At 36.6% G+C, this 17,261-nt stretch overlaps 1 protein-coding gene across 4 annotated transcripts in view; it reads right to left on the bottom strand.

The window, feature by feature from the left end:
• Window positions 1-67: 67 nt before the first annotated feature.
• Window positions 68-17,261, bottom strand: part of cmn (calymmin) — a 33,833-nt gene continuing 16,639 nt past the window's right edge. For all 4 annotated transcript variants that reach the window (XM_089121937.1, XM_089121938.1, XM_089121939.1 and 1 more), the window contains 29 exons: window positions 17,193-17,249; window positions 13,335-13,385; window positions 13,022-13,069; window positions 12,851-12,907; window positions 12,710-12,760; window positions 12,059-12,106; window positions 11,888-11,944; window positions 11,740-11,790; window positions 11,362-11,415; window positions 10,629-11,204; window positions 9,475-9,534; window positions 9,221-9,274; window positions 9,024-9,062; window positions 8,879-8,938; window positions 8,705-8,740; window positions 8,123-8,179; window positions 7,954-8,019; window positions 7,806-7,865; window positions 6,319-6,390; window positions 6,194-6,235; window positions 6,014-6,088; window positions 5,860-5,919; window positions 5,636-5,695; window positions 5,403-5,471; window positions 4,111-4,185; window positions 3,984-4,022; window positions 1,357-1,611; window positions 539-589; window positions 68-420 (listed from right to left, as the gene is read on the bottom strand). In XM_089121937.1, the coding sequence (XP_088978063.1) occupies window positions 416-420; window positions 539-589; window positions 1,357-1,611; window positions 3,984-4,022; window positions 4,111-4,185; window positions 5,403-5,471; window positions 5,636-5,695; window positions 5,860-5,919; window positions 6,014-6,088; window positions 6,194-6,235; window positions 6,319-6,390; window positions 7,806-7,865; window positions 7,954-8,019; window positions 8,123-8,179; window positions 8,705-8,740; window positions 8,879-8,938; window positions 9,024-9,062; window positions 9,221-9,274; window positions 9,475-9,534; window positions 10,629-11,204; window positions 11,362-11,415; window positions 11,740-11,790; window positions 11,888-11,944; window positions 12,059-12,106; window positions 12,710-12,760; window positions 12,851-12,907; window positions 13,022-13,069; window positions 13,335-13,385; window positions 17,193-17,249 (2,285 nt within the window). In that variant the 3' untranslated portion in view covers window positions 68-415. The remainder of the gene's footprint in view (window positions 421-538; window positions 590-1,356; window positions 1,612-3,983; window positions 4,023-4,110; window positions 4,186-5,402; window positions 5,472-5,635; window positions 5,696-5,859; window positions 5,920-6,013; window positions 6,089-6,193; window positions 6,236-6,318; window positions 6,391-7,805; window positions 7,866-7,953; window positions 8,020-8,122; window positions 8,180-8,704; window positions 8,741-8,878; window positions 8,939-9,023; window positions 9,063-9,220; window positions 9,275-9,474; window positions 9,535-10,628; window positions 11,205-11,361; window positions 11,416-11,739; window positions 11,791-11,887; window positions 11,945-12,058; window positions 12,107-12,709; window positions 12,761-12,850; window positions 12,908-13,021; window positions 13,070-13,334; window positions 13,386-17,192; window positions 17,250-17,261) is intronic.

Here is a 17,261-nt window from a genome sequence, read left to right as displayed (position 1 = left end):
ATTTAAATTAAAGATTTAAACGAGGGTTGGATTTAGAGTATTTATTCAAAACCATACATAGCCTTGCTACAGGAAATTAAACAGAAATAAATAACAGTGGCTTATAGAAAACTTCTACATAAAACGTAAATGCATAAAACATAAAACACAAGAAACATGGAATTATGTGGAATTGTGGAATTTAAAAAGATGCATCAGATATAATTATATTTAATCTAAAATGTCTTTATTTGTACAAGCAGCTGTTTATTTGTATGGCAAGGTAACAAATATCAACAATACATTAAAATACAAGGAGAACAAAATACTCAAATAAATGACAGAAAATGTACAACATTCACAGAAACATTGTGTAAAAAAAAAGAGCAATCAAGTGAAGATACACATTATTGCAGCAACAACTTCCACTTCAAAATTATCCTAAGAAAAAAAGTAAGAAAAAAGAAAAAAGCCACATTATTATTCTTATATAAAATAATTATTTATCTTGGGTTTTATTAATGTTAAATGTGTATACACTATTACACATTACCCTTACCTTGGTATTTATTTCCAAAGAATCCACTCAATTTGTATTTGCCTTCCTTTCCTGTTAAAAAGAATGCACAAAGTTAAAAAATATCTTGAAAAATATCTAAAAAATATCACACCCTTATCTTGATGGCTCCGCCCCACCGAATTCACAAACACGCTATACAGCACAGGCAACTCCCTCCTCATAAGTGGACACGCCCCCCTTACTGCTGATTGGCTACAAGTGTGTTTTGGCGGCTTGGCGCTCGGTCTGATCCACTTTTAACAGCGTTTCTCTGAAATCACTTAAAGGGATACTCCACTTTTCTTTGGAAATAGGCTCATTTTACAACTCCCCCAGAGTTAAACAGTTGAGTTTCACCGTTTTCGAATGTATTCAGCCGATTTTCTGATATTTAGAAGAATATCCGTAACCAGACAGTTTCTGGTCCCATTGACTTCCATAGTAGGAAAAAAAATATACTATGGAAGTCAATAAAACCAGAGACTGTCTGGTTACTGATATTATTCTAAATATCAGAAAATCGGTTGAATGGATTAGAAAACGGTGAAACTCAACTGTTTAACTCTGGGGGAGTGGTAAAATGAGCCTATTTCCAAAAAAAGTAGAGTATCCCTTTAATGCACCATTAAATAGGTGGAAAGTTTTAAGTAGCTTATTGCGCTGACAACAATATGATAAAAATGTCAATATATAGTTGTACAATAATAATAATAATAATATGAAAAAGTATATATTCTGAACTTATTAATACAGTTAATCTAGCTGTTAAAATAAAATAAAATGTGTTGATCATAAGAGTGTGTTTATTAGTATCTTACCGGTCTGCGAGTCTCCATTGGGCTGGATGTGCAACTTGAGGTGCTGCTGGATGTGGATCTGTTGTGGTGTTAAGGGCTGCAGCAGAGTAGGCAGATCAGGCTGAGGGATTATGGGTGAGACAGGAACAGGGTACACATCAGAAACAGAGACTGGGACCGTTGAGGAGCCGTCCAGTGAAAGGGTGGCATCTAATGAGGTGACAGCAGGGATGTGAGGAGTGGGGCCCACAGTGGGAACACCAGGGAATGAGACAACTGCAGGACAGTCAAGAAAGACATGGATTTAAGTTCTCTCGATATATTTGAAATGGACGAATACGGGAGGGTAGTTCAACAGCAGCAGGGTCAGATATTTTGGCCACCAAAATGAACAAAGATGTCCCACAAAAGTTCACCCAAAAATGAAAATTCTGTCAGTAATTAATTGTTCCAACCTTGTAAGACCTTCGTTCATCTTCGGAACACAAATTAAGATATTTTTGATGAAATCTGAGAGCTGGATCACTCCTGCATACTAGTCCATAGGCTTCTTGAGAAATTGAAACTTGCCAGCCTCGAAAAGTTATTAAAGACATCATTAAAATAATCCAAGTGACTTCTCTGGCTCAATCTTAAGTTTATCAAGTGACGAGAATACTTTTTGTGCGCAAAAACCAACAAAAATAACGACTTTACTTCAACTATTCACTTCCTTCTCTTTGCGCCTCTAGTCAGTTAACGTAGTGGGTTAGCATAGAGCTACGTCACACGTAGGCGCACTATTGGCCGATGCTAGTCATGTGTGTGATGCGTGTGACGTACAACAACAGATCATACGCTGTTAAACTAGTAAACTGACTCGAGGCAGAGAGAGAAGTAAATGATTAGTTAAAATAAAATCGTTATTTTTGTTGTTTTTTGTGCACAAAAAGTGTTCTCATCATTTGATAAACTTAAGATTGAGCCACTGTAGTCACTCGGACTATTTTAACAATGTCTTCAATAACTTTGAGGCTGGCAAGTTTCAATTCCTCAAGAAGCCTATGGACTAGTATGCAGGAGTGATCCAGCTCTCAGATTTTATCAAAAATATCTTAATTTGTGTTCCGAAGATGAACGAAGGTCTTACGGGGTTGGAACAACATGAGGGTAAGTAATACTGACAGAATTTTCAGGTAACGCTTCCTTTTACAGTCCAGTTACCCATGTAAATTCTGGGTAATAACTAGTACTAACCTTGAACCTACCCCTAAACCTACCCCTGTTCCATGTACTTACCTTATATTAGCAATACTTTCTAGGTAAGTACACTGTAAGTACTGTACTGTAAAAGGAAGAGTTGCCAATTTAAATTTTTGAGTGAACTAACCCTTTAAGTGGATAAAATGCCCCTCTACAATTTAGGTAAATCAATTACGACTGTTGCAATTCATGTGAAATCATTTTGCAGTATTGTGTATTATATATAATATCACATTTCTGTTGATTTTATAAATGCCATAGCCAATCAGGTGTTTAGATTATTCACGTCTGAAAAGCAGCTGCATCATACACAACAAAATGCAGATATGATGTTAGACATTCATTTAGCAGTGTAAACAGCTTAGTGATTATAATAGATTTAGCTATAAAAGACGCTCCAGAGATGGAGACGTTTTTTTTTTTTTTTTTTTTTTACTGGGAATAAACTGTTATTGTTCAAGCTACTTAAAAAAAAACAACAATGTGAAGTATTGATTATCTAATGTGTAATAAGCCATAAACTAATTCACAACTACCAGCTGGAGTGCCCTTGATCTTTACCAGAGGACACTCCTTCCATCTGCTTTATCTTATCATGAACTACATTTCCCATAACCCATTTCCTGGACTCATTGTGGTTTGATTACTTCCACCTGTGTTTCATTATCTGGTTAGCTCTGTCTATATAAGCCATGTGTATTCACTCTTACTTTGCAAAGTCTTGTATGCATTGCACCCGAGTCTCGGAGCAGAGCAACACCAATTCATAAACGGTTCTTCATAAGCTTGTTTCATTTGTGTAGCCAACCTAATACGATGTGCCATTTCCTCAAACACAAATGTTTTTGTATTATAATTATATCAATCAAAATGAATAGTTATTAAAACAATATCAAGAGCAATTATCAACAATAATGATTATTCATAATATTGCAGCCTTACCCTATAATGAGTTTTTTTTAATATATACAATTTATGTAGGCTTTTTATTCATGCAGTTGTTGTGTAACTACATGTATGCCACCTTTGAGCAGCATTAAACAGTGTACATAGACATAAATGCTGTCAGATGCAGCCTTAGTTCCACCTTTGCAGTGTTGTGAAGTGGTTTTTGTTGATGCTAATAATAACAGTATTCTGGTTTATTGAAGTAATTAGCTACATTTTAGTTTTTGACAAAGATAGATACATTTAATGATGTAATTATTAAAATTGGCTTAAAGGTAAAAAAAAAAAGTCACTGGAAATCAATTCTGGGGGGAAATTCTGGAAAAGTTCATTTCTGATCCTGGTCGGCACAATTAATAAATCCTGCGGTTATATAGATATTTACAGATATATAAATATATCTGTAAATACAGGATTTGCAACATTCAGAGAAGCAGAGTTTTGAACATTACTTTTACCTTCTGGCTGTATTCTTCCATTTGTATAATCCCCAGTTCCTTAAAAAAAAGAGGGTGAGAGATGTCTATATGCAGATTTACACACCTCATCCTGGTAGATATACATAGTATCAAAAAATGCTTGTACCATATTTCTCGATGGATTGTGCATTTGCATATCCAGCTTCTGGAGCATCAGGATGGGGTTGAACCTCTCCATCTCCTGAATCAAGCACAAACACACAGAATTAATGTGTGAATATGGTTGACGGCAGAAAGTTAGTTAGTGGAGTGAGCTGTTATACTCATAATTATTACGGTGACAGCTCTATACAGGCGAAAAATGAAGAAAAACTATGAGAAAAAAAATTCTCCTCATTCTCATCTGCGTCTTTCAGTGGCCTCTGTGTTTTCTTCCATATGGCAGCTTGCCATGGCTGTCTTTGTCAGTGGTCTTTTGTGCATGCGGTTCAGTAACAGTTCCACCAGTTCCATTCCACTGCACCACTTTTCCATTATTTTTCTATGTAAACATGCGCTAGAACATGACGTGTTTGACTGTTGTGCTTGTGTTTTACATCTCACGCATGACACAGTGTTCTAAAAACACAGTGTTCAAGTTAAAATAGACATATCATGACCTTGCCGTTTTTCCCCATTCCACTGCTTCTCGGATTTTTAACAGCAAAAGAGTGTTCTGATTGTGTGAACCAGCCATAAGGCTTGCAGTGTGAACATTTTTTTTTTTTTTTTGTATATATGCGACATCTGTTTTTGTCTTGACAGAGTGAACAGCACAAACCACATGGAATCGGATCTTTTCGATTCTGATTCGGGCCACTTATACGTGGTCCAACGTCCGATGATTTGCAAAGTGACCTAAGTCTGACCAGTCTTCTCGGAATTCATGAGATTTTTAGAAAAGACTGTGTGGGAATTACTGTGTCTGTCCAGCGTCTCTATAGTGAAGTTTAATTACTTCCAAAACAGCAAAGTTATCACCAAAATGTAATGTAGCGTTAAGTAGAAAAGGGCTCCAGCTCAAAATAAGGTTCTGTGCTTCTGAATGAGAAGTGCGTAGTCTTATCTATATATAAAATGTTCACCTCAAAAGAAGCTGTGTTTTTGTGTGAGCAAATCAGGTATGTCTACAGTATATCATAATATGAGAGGAAGAAAAGTTATCTTTGTGGGGAAATGTTTCCCTCGCCTTGTGGTGGCTTGGATTTCCAATGGGAATACATGTTTGACAGTAGGTCAGATGTCCATATATCAGATATGTATCTCATTTAAAACCACATTTGCATGTGACTCAGAACAGATAAGAAAAAAAACCCAGAATTAACACGTTTAACAATATCCTGAGTAAAAACTACGAGTGTAAACACAGCCTAAACTTAAATGAACATAGATATCTGTATATCTCAAAATACAACTAACCATATTGGTCAATGGCTTTCTGTCCATCAATCTCAGGACCTTGATGCAAAGTCTCCAGGCTTCTATTTTCTGTAAAAGAAAAACAAAAGAGAGGATTAAATGATAGCAGTAAAACTTCTGAGTTTAAATTCCAATAATAACAACGTCTTCATTCAACATTTTCTTCATTTAACTATTGGAAAGTATTTCAATAGTTCTTGCCAGTGTTCTACATAAATAAGAGATGAACGTACCATCAACAGACTGGCCATCAGTCACTGGGCCAAGGAGTTCATATGACACTGCTGGATTACCTGTAAACCATACAGTGATTTTACCAAGCGCAAGTACAAAACAATTATTACTTTCTCGTTAGCCTAACTGTATGCTGTTTGACAATTCACATGGAAAGCAATGATGAAAAGGATCTTTAAACTAGAGTATCAATAAGTAAGGTAAAAAAAGATAATAATCGCACCATAGTTAGCATCGCCACCGAAACTGATTGTTTCTGGATTATACAGGGATTCTGGAGAACCTACAGGGAATAGAGAGGATGCACATACCTATATCAGAACAGTAATATGACATTAGTGGTTGTCATTTAAATTATCTTTAAAAAAATAACTCACCTTGACCATATTTTCCAGACACAGCATCAGGCCTGAGATCAAGTGGCTGACCACCATTTTGAAGACCCTTTTGTTCTGAGAGAGAATTACAGTACAACGTCATAATTTCTAGAAATAAAACAATACAATCTCTATCTCAATAACAGTCTCTATTTGCCAAAGTACTGTATTTGTCACTACCATATCCATGTGGCTGGCCATTGTAGGGTAACCCGCCAAAATCTGAAAATACAGAAATTTCTATTTTATAAAAACCTACAATAAATATGTGTTGTATGATCAGACAAAATTCTTTATTAACTTACCGTATTTACCAGAGGACCTGGCAACAGATTCAGGAAGTAAAGGCTGAGAGTTGTACGGTAAACTACCATGTCCTATTTTGGGGGTAAGAGAAAATATATATATATAAGATGCAAGGGTTCCCAACTGTCATGTCAGCTATTCCATCAAATATTGATTTCAAAAGTAGAGATCTTAAAGCTGCAGTCCGTAGATTTTTGGGGGGTTAAAAATGATCCAAATACATATGAGAAAATACATAACCAGCCAGTGCTCGATTCAAAACGGTAGCTTGTAATAATGATAATAATAATTCCAGTGGTACTGGTGGATTTCCAGGGGAATTCGAGCGTCATTACGTCACATCTGTACACATAAAGAAGGAGTCTCGGCTAGTATAAGCTATATTGCGTGAGGATGTTGGAGGTGGAGATTTACAGCCTTTTCTCACCGCACTTGATATAATTAAACTTATTAATTTGATGGCGGATCCAGAAAGGTTCAAACGACAATAACCAGTGACAACTAGAGATTCAACCGCTGTAAAATGCATATCATCAAAGTGTCTACAGAAAAAAAGAGACTGCAACCGGACCCAAGCGAAAACATGGATACATATCGGAAGGACAACACATGTAGGTCACGCAATGCTGACGTTGTTAACATTAACAATTTGAGGACAAAGTATAATTTACACAGTGCTGCGTGATATGATAACTTAAGTGATTTGTTCAATTTAATCAGCACGATTTACTGCAATGTCAGAACCAGAAAAAAGGTGGATGTTTCTTACTAGTTCAGATTTTTTTAATTGCCAATTAGTATGTTGGTCATACTTCCAAAAAGAATAATCTGTGATTCTGAATGCCAGTATCCACACCGGAGCGGTGACTGACAGCCTCACACTCTCCTCAAACATTGTGTTCATCCACCCTGTGCCGTGTCAACGCATTCTCATCCTTTAACGTCATATAGAACGCTATATGAAAAAACGGCGCTATACTACGCACATGGCACCCTTTATCGTTAATATAACACGCGCTGTGAGGGCTAAGTTTAGGTGTGGGGTAGGGTGTGCGTGTCATATTCACGCTAAAGGATTTATGACGTCTTGGGTTCCCGTGTTATATTAACGATAAAGGGTGCCATGTGCGTAGTACAGCGCCGTTTTTGCATATAGCGTTCTATATGACGTTAAAGGATGAGAACGGGCTGGCCGTGTCAAGTGCTGAAGTACAACTCACGTAAAGTTGATAATTTTCCAAATGACTGCAATTGCAGATTTCGAACAGAGATGGCGACAAAGAGGAAAAATGCCAGACTGCAGCTTTAAAGAATACAATTTTGCAAATTTTTTAAATGTGTTTTATCACAATTTTATTTATTATTAAAGTAAATGTTCATTTCTACCACAATCTGTAGTGAAATTCTACAAACTGCCTGTCAACTGATAAACGCATACAAAAAGTTACGAAAAAGTGTAAAGGAATATCAAAGCATCTATCTTCACCGTATTTTCCAAACGCTTTAGGATTGTAGGATTTGGCTCCATAGCGCTGACCATCATTACCTATGAGAAAGATGCACATGAATCCATGTGTCCAGTCAGGATTACAGTTAGGGTCAATACTAACTCAAATATTATAAAGATAGCATACCATATTGTCCAGAGGGGTTTGTTTGATATCCATTTGGGGAAGCACCAAATGGAAGTCCACCAATTCCTGTAAAATACGACCTTGCTTATGAAAACTGTGTAAATGCAAGTGTGCAGCATTTCTGATGAGTCGTTTTAATATGAGTTGATAGGGTTCTTCTCACACTTACCATATTTCGCTTGAGATTTTCCCTTAAATCCTGTTGGTTGCTCACCTTGTGGTCCAGCTATCAGAGTAACCGAAAAGAGTAAATATTAACTAATATATAAATCAAACTGTTTCTTCTAAATGTCTAGCACAGAAAACAAGAGGGCAAAAAATTTACTTACTACACACAAATTCACTTGAACAGGTCTTGTGAAATGTAGCATACTAGTGTGTGAAACGTTTATTGTAGCATATGGCATACTGTTTCACTTAAACAAAAATAGTAGACAGCATACAAGCAGTATACATTCTGAATCACAAGGGTAAAGAAAGTACTGTAATTATTCACAGAAATACAGGTGTAATTTTAATTTTGTATTTTTTTTCAAACGGATACCTATTTATTTAAACAAAACTTAAAAGCATTAATATCTAAATTTCTATTTATTATTTATTTTGTTGTAGGATATGGTATTGCACTAAAATGCCCAGACTATTGACACCCAAAGACTAAAGCATATATTTAATAAATGGACATGTGAATTGTCTCCATGTTAAAAAAGAAAAAGATATTTGAAATATCCATAAAGTGAAATATTCCAACCTGGATTTTTCAATTGGTTTCCATAGCCTCCATAACCTGTAAAAGACAGCAAAATGAGGGTCAAATTTTCCATTTAATTTTAGACAAGCAAACACCTTGATATAGACATTGCAAAGATGAAGCCAAATAATAAGTCATTATAATTACAATAAAATGTGTTTTGTAATGCTTTACCTGCTTTGTAGCCATTATTCATACCATGAGCTGGATAACCACCCATTCCTGCTCCATAGCCTATAGTGAAATATTTTTATCCAAAGTGGTTAAAATTCTGTTATGGTTAGATGGATAGTTAATGTTAACATGGAAATTAATGCACCTGGTTGTGAAGCAACTTCTCCTTTTCCATTCGGATACCCTATAAAAAACACATTTTTAGTTTTAGATCTTTTTTTTTTTTTTTTTTTTGCTGCTGCTTGGTCTTCACAACTGTTTAGAAGTCAAAGTAAGCATTTTGGTAAGCATTGCCAATAATTTATATGACAATAAACAAGTGGGAGGAAAATGAGAGTTCACCAAGACTTGGAAGTTTGACCCATTGCCCATTAGGTTGTCCTCCAGGTCCACAATCTAAAAAAAAGAAAAAAATTAAATAGTTTGATAAAATATTAAGTAGTTTGATATCAATCCAAGAGTAGTTTTGGATTATAAGAGCCCTGCTAAAATATTAAATAGTTTGATATTAATCCAAAAGTAGTTTTGAATTATAAGAGCCCAGCAAATTTAATGTGATTTTATGTTATATCAATGGATTATTATTTAGGATTTACCAGGCTTTGAAGGTATAGCTCCCTGCATCTGTCCATTTGGTTGTCCCAGATGAGTGAGTTCTGTAGAAAACAAACAAGTTATCAATAAACTAAATTTACTTATCCAGTTAAGTTGCCCTGATATCACTATCTGAGTTGTTATACAGGCATATTGTATTAGAAAGCAAATTGTTAGGAGAATGATTCCAAGAGAAATTCAAAACCCAATTTAAAACTATTTTTCGATTTGCCGTGTGGGGCTAATTCGTATGAATTCATACAATCTCGTTCGTGCATTTTTATACGATTTGCTTACGCTAAAGCAATGGACCTTCATACTTACTTTTTTTCTAATAACATTGTTTTTGTATGATTCACATTGTACAAAATCACCACCTCGTACCATTTTCCCTTGAGATCAGGTTGAAAATTCAGGGTTTTATTAAATAGGTCTAGTTGATTTGTTAAAGATCTGTTAATACTGTTGGGTGGTGGAGGGTAAATATGTATGCCCTACATTTCTTGTAAATGCATGAGCATGCATTTATGAACTATTTGTACAATAGATAGTTTTAATTATGCTAATCAATGACTGTTTGCATCACAGCCAGAATTATCAAGTAGGGATCAAAATGCCCACCTATTTCCTTGGACTGATTGAATATAAATCATAAAAATCCAGCCTACTTTAAGTCTACTTGCTCATTGTGAAATTTAATTAGTGAAAGGTTTTGAAGGCTATCAATCCAATATAGAACATTCTAAAATCTAAAATGTGTAATGCCAAAGTAGAGTTTAGCACCAAAGTTTACAACAATATAACAAAGATTAGTCAAAAAATAGCTAAGATTGTTTGACTTCAAGCTGACAGGACAGCAGAATTAGCCATTTTGAGATAACATTTACATTAATCACAATTTTTCTGCAATAACACAAATAATTTATAAATGACAAATAACATTTGCAGAGCACAATGTCGGGTGAACTGGATTAATGAATAAAACGGATTAGTACAAAAGCTAGAGCAGCGAATTAATGCAGAAAAGTAGAGAAAAAAATGGAATAAGGGAATTTTATACAGTTGTGATTTAGTTGCAGAAGTGGTGTAGCTTCAAGCTGTTGTATGGTTTCAGGATTATCATATAAGGTTTTAATGTGAAACTATTAAAGTTTACCAGGATTTGCCTTTGGATTCTTCATTTGAGGCACAGGCTTGTTTGACTGAATCTTGGATTGTTGTATCTCTGTGGTTGATTGAGCTGATCCTGGCACTAAAGGCACCTGTGAATAAATTCTGGCTTGTGGTAACTCTGGCCTTATGTTTTGTTCCTGTGAAAGGACTTGTTCCTGCTCTAGTCCAACTGTCTGTGATGTTTGAGGAATGGGAGCTGATTCTGCAGAGATTGATTGAGAGGCTACTGTTGCAACTGGTTTTGGTTTGTAAGCTTTACTAGGTTTATATGAACCAGGACCTTGCATAAATGGATTTGGAGCAGGCCAAGGTGCCATAGAGTTGGGGGCTTTGCCCTGTGGATGAAGATTTTGTCCCTTTGTTTGTTGCAGAACTGGTGAAACGTCTTTAGTTTGTCCTGGACGTAATCCTATATTTTGCTCATGTCCAGATAGTGGTAAAAATCCCTTGGTGTTAGAAGTTACTGGGACATGACTTTGTCCTCCACGGCTTAAAATCTCTCCTTTAGGTCCATTTCCACTGGAAGCACCCTGTTTTCCAGTTGTTACAGGCATATAACCTAGATGTCAAAGTAATTTTACAACAAATTTATATTAACAAGTCAATATGACAAACTCGCATGCCGAGACATAACGTGCATTTCTAAATGACAGAACTTCTATTCATGTCATGTGGAGGAAGTAATTAAAATCCACTTTAAATAAACATGATTTTACCTGAATTTGCTGCTTTATAAGGTCCTTTTGACATATATCCAGGAACACCATAACCTATAGATCACAAGATATGTAATATGTTATAACTGCAGGTTTTAGAGTTTGTTTGTTTAAAACTGGACCTAAAATTCTGTACACTGAAATATGTAAAATATGGTTTAAAATAAAAAAAAAAACAGAAACACGCGTCTTTATACCTATAGTACATTACCCCTATAAAAACCTAAATAATATAAATTATTAATCTAAATGGGAATACACTACAATTGTTTATGAATAAAGAATTCACTTAATGCACAGATATCTCATATTTTACGGTGGCTTTGAAAACGGCTTATCCAACATGTTTTATACTAGTAATGATGTCATTCTATTTACCATTAGGCTTGGCTGCTTGTCCAGTTGAGGGTCCAGCTTTAGCACCATATCCTTTGAAGCAGACACAACACATGTACAATTCAAATAATACAGAAAAATCTGACAAAGTAAAAAAGAAATAAAATAAAAAATAAACTTTTTTTTTAACCTGGTTTAGGTCCCTTCGTTCCACCATTGGGATACCCCATATTTTGAAGTGAGGAGCCTAATTAGAGAAAAGTACTTTAATCAAGTGTGAAATCCTCAGTTCTTTTCAGAATTCAGCAGTTTCCACACACTAACAATTACACTTTAGAGCTGGTGACATCCAGTGTATTACCTGTATTAGGTTGGTTAGCTGCACCACCATTAATATATCCTCCATATCCTGAAGAAAACCAATCCCAAATCAGTTTGCAATGCCTTTAATGCTTTACTCATAATATACAACTCGGTAACACTTTATTTCGATAGTCCACTTTAGACATTCTAAGTAACTTTTCAACTACATGTCAACTACCTGTCATTAGAGTATTAGTAGACTGTTAGCTTAATATCTGCTAACACTTTATTTTGTTGGTCCCCCAACAGACATTCAACTGACTATAAGTAACTTGGCGACTACAAGTCAACTTATTCTCCTAACCCAAAGCCTAACACCTAACCATAACCCAACAGTCTACTGACAGTCTACACTAATATACTAATACTATAATGAGAGTTAGTTGACACGTTGGTGAAAAGTTACTTAGAATTAGTAAAACGTCTAAAGTGACAATCGAAATAAAGTGTAACCTACAACTCTTCCACCGATATATACATAGGGTTACACTACAGTTGGTTTATTAATAAAGAATTCAACTAATGTGCAATCAAATGTGTGCGGATGTCATATTTTACAGTGGCTTCAAAAGCAGCCTATCCAACCAGATTTTAGAGTCACAAACCATATATAATAGTTTTATAGTAGTAATAATCAAATGCTCTTTACCATTAGGCTTGGCTCCTTGTCCACTTGAGGGTCCAGCTTTAGCACCATATCCTTTAAAGCAGATGCAACACGCATAAGAATACAATAATACGGAAAAAGCAGACAAAACACATAAATGCACATTACACACAAAGAGTTCACCTGGTTTAGGTCCCTTAGTTCCACCATTGGGATACCCCATATTTTGTAGTGAGGAACCTAATTAGAGAAAAGTACTTTAATCAAGTGTAATATCCTCAGTTCCTTTCAGAATTCAGCAGTTTCCACACTGTAATAATTACACTGTAGAGCTGGTGACATCCAGTGTATTACCTGAATTAGGCTGGTTAGCTGCACCTCCATCAGGATATCCTCCATATCCTGAACAAAACCAAACCTAAATCAGTTTAGAGGTTACCTCAGTTTACAATACAGACCTTTAGTGCCTAATAAACAATTCCTCTACCAATAATATACATTATTAATAATTAATTAACGAATTATTAATGGGGCTACACTACAGTTGGTTTATTAATAAAGAATTCAATGTGGAATCAAATGTGTGCGAACATCATATTTTACTTCTAAAACAGCTTATCTAACTAGATTTTAGAGCCAAAGCATGTAATAATCACATGGTATTTACCATTAGGATTGGCTCCTTGTCCATTTGAGGTTCCAGCTTTAGCACCATATCCTTTGAAGCAAACCACACACACACACAAACGATTTCAAATAATAAAGAAACTTCACTTGATCCTGCTAATCTAAAAAAACTTTCATCTTATTTCTGCACTACCTTTGTTTCAAAAGTGTTGTTCACAAAGTGTTGTTTTTGACCAACTCCATTCTTTTCTAAAGTTCAATGGAATTTCTGAAAGATTTCAATCTGGTCATAAGTCTGCTCACAGTACTGAATCTGCCCTCTTGAGGGTTTTAAATGACATTTATCTATCCACTGACACTGGTGACTCTGTAGTTCTTGTACTCTTAGATCCATCAGCAGCCTTTGACACTTTTGACCCTGATTTAGAGTTGAGTATATCTAGAGTATTATCCTCCAGTGGTTCCAGTCCTATCTCTAGACTTTGATTGAAATTTCCAAGTCAATTTAGGCAATTTTTCCACTTCTGTTGCGCATCTAGCCTGTGGTCTTCCTCAAGAATCTATCTTGGCGCCTTCTCTCTTTTCTCTGTACATGTTACCATTGGGCACCAGTCTAAGAAGACACTGGGTACCTTTTCACTCTTATGCGGACAATACACAAATATATATTTGATTGAGGAATCAAGAGAAATTATCCTTTTGCTTTTTCATCATCATTACTAAGTTGCCTAGATGAAGTTACATCTTGGCTGGCCAAAAATGTTTTAATTTTAGAAGAAAACAAAATGAAGGTGATCGTTTCTGGGCCCACCGTTGATTCTCATGCTGCTACCTTCGAGTTGGCCAGACTATCTGCTTTTAGATCTTCATGAGTACGAAACCTGGGCGCTTTACTAGATATCTAAACTTTGATAAACAAAGTTGCTCTGTAATAAGCTCTAGTTTTTATCAAGTTTGTTTGCTGTCTAAAGTCAAACCTTTTCTTAATCATAACTAGGGATGGCTGTTCATGCTTTTATCACCGTCAAACTACTGCAATTCACTTTACTGCGGGATTTCAAAGCCTCAAATTGCTCTTCTTCAATTAGTGCAAACTGCTGCTGCAAGATTCCTTTTTAATAGCTGTAAAAGCACCCATATCCCCCCTATTCTGGGATCAGCTCATTGGCTGCCCATTAATTTAAGAACTGATTTGAAATCTCTATGTAACCAAATCCCCATCTATCTATCTGAACTACTGCAACCATATACTCCTTTTAGAAGTCTGAGATCAAGCAACAAGTACCTGTTATTCGTCACACATTCAAGATTCAAACACAGAGGGGATTGGGCATTTTCTGTGGTTCCATGGCCTATAATTAAGGTTGGTTCGTTTTAATATTTCCCATTGAGTCTGATACTGTTTTTGCCACCCCTGGTTCTTTCCATTATATATTTGAGTCTGCTACTGCCTTGCCACATCTGACTTACTATTTTTTTTTTTTTTTTAGGCTGATCAGGGTGACCACCAAACAAACCAAATGTGGGACGATTATAAGTTTGTTTGGGACATGTTACCAAGACTAAAACATACCCTGAAATTGTTAAATAAGGTCTATCTAACTATATAAAACATTGTGTTCTGCCTTTCAGCTGATAAAAATTATTTGTTCTTAAGTCCCTTCCAGAAAATCTGATACTGTTTCCATTTTTTTTAAAATACTGCCAAAATACAGTCTGATACAGCCATCTCTGTTTTACTATTTTATATTTGAGTCTGATACTGTTTAGCCACTTCGGTTTTACGATTTTATATTTGAGCCTGATACTGTTTCTCTACTCCTGTTTTAAGGCTGCTCTTAGCTTTTCTGCACTTATTTGTGTTGTGTTGTTATGCAGGTGTTATTTTCTTTTAATTCTGCTAATTCTGTAAAGCACTTTGGTTAGCCAGTGGCTGTTGTAAAATGTGCTATATGAATAAAATGAACTTAAACTATATGCATAACACACACAACTAGAATGTACATTTCCAGAAGAAAATGTGAAGTGGTGCTTGCAGTGGCAAAACTCACCACCCGGTTACTAGGGTGTTCTGGGTGGTTGCTACGGTGTTTCTATGCGGTTGCTAGGGTATTATGGGAGGTTGCTAAGGTGTTCTGAGTGGTTGCTAGGCGGTTGCTAGGGTGTTCTGGGTGGTTGCTAAGGTGTTTCTAGGTGGTTGCTAGGGTGTTCTGGGTGGTTGCTATGGTGCAACTAGGTGGTTGGTAGTTGTCACATTTGGTTACTATAGAGTTTGTAGCATTTTTTTGGCATGATTTAGCACTTAGCTAATCAATATTAGCATGTAGCAATTCACTGCTAGCATGTGCATTATGTAGCAAGTCCTGTTTGCTAGCATGAGTAAAAAGAGCCAACCCCCATCTCTATCCGATGTTTTGATGCAGAGATATAGGTCTTGCAAAACAGTTGCTAGGGTACTCTGTTTGGTTGCTAAGGAGTGGCTTGGCAGCTGCCAAACATGAAGCTCCAAAGTCAATGTGAATGTATAAACCAACCCCCATCTCTATACGATCTTCTGATGCAGAGATATAGCTCTTGCAAAATGGTTGTTAGGGTACTCTGTTTGGTTGCTAGGGAGTGGCTTGGCAGCAGCCAATGATGAAACTCCAAAGGCCTTTTGTCACTATGAAAGATATAAACCAACTCTCATTCCTCTGTGACATTCAGAATGGAAGATATGACTCTATGGACTTTGGTTGCTAAGGTTCTCAATAATGGTTGCTAGGGAGGGGCTAGGAAGTGTTGAAGTGATTTGTGATTGGCTGTTTGCCGCCCCGAGTCAAACGAGACCACACTTGTGTGTCTATGACACTTCTATCCAGAGATATCCCTTTGATCTCTTTTAATGGAAGTCTATGGGAGTTGTTGCTAAGGAGCTCTAAATGATTGCTAGGGCGTGGCTTGATGGCTTCACAATGATCCTGAGAGACTGATTGGCCATCTGAGTAAAATGAGCCCGCCCCTTTGTCTCTACGACACTGTGATCCAGAGCTATGTTCAATACAAAATCCCTATGCAATTTACTATAGTAGGAAAAACACATGCATTTGATGGGACGTCCTTCACCATAGTAAGTCAATGGGGAAATTTTGGGCAGCTCCTGCCCCCCAGGGGTGCAACTTTTACCCCATTGTGAGGTATATTCTTACAGAGCCTGCCAGCCTCTTCAAATGTGGCAAATCACACGATTGTCCGAAATCCTCGTTCGGAGCTATGAGTCGTGAAAGTTTGTCTCAATGTTAAGTCTATGGGATTTTTTGGAAATTTGTTCGCCCCTGGGTCGAACACCGTACCCCCGATCTCTGATAAAAGTGATAGGACACTTCTCTTCAATAGGCCGCACGATTTGATGCCTCATTCATGGGTCTGTGACAAAAACTGTGGACGTAGGAGTGCGCCAAACTTTTTCCTGGAATAGTATAATACTATACTAGAAATTTTAAATAACATGGGGGTCAATGGGGGAAAATTTGGGCAGCTCCTGCCCCCCAGGGGTGCAACTTTTACCCCATTGTGAGGTATGTTCTTACAGAGCCTGTCAGCCTCTTCAAATGTGGTAAATCGCAGGCTTCTGTGAAATCCTCGCTCGGAGCTATGAATCGTCAAAGTTTGCCGCAATGTTAAGTCTATGGGATTTTTTGGAAATTTGTTCACCCCTGGGGCGAACATCGTACCCCCGATCGCTTAGAAAAGTCATAGCACACCATTCCCGAACAATCCGCACAATTTGATGCCTCATTCATGGGTCTGTGACAAAAGCTGCGGGAGGAGTAGCGCGTCAAACTTTTTGGCCGACTTAAAAAACACAATAGTAATAGTGTTGCCTTGCTTTCAGCAAGCACCACTAATAAGCATTTACCTGGTTTAGGTCCCTTGGTTCCACCATTGGGATACCCCACATTTTGAAGTGATGAGCCTATAGAGAAAA

Source organism: Pimephales promelas, chromosome 17, assembly GCF_988280905.1.
Source record: "Pimephales promelas chromosome 17, fPimPro1.hap1.1, whole genome shotgun sequence".
NCBI lineage: Eukaryota > Metazoa > Chordata > Actinopteri > Cypriniformes > Leuciscidae > Pimephales > Pimephales promelas.
This window is presented reverse-complemented; position numbering and strand designations above follow the sequence as displayed.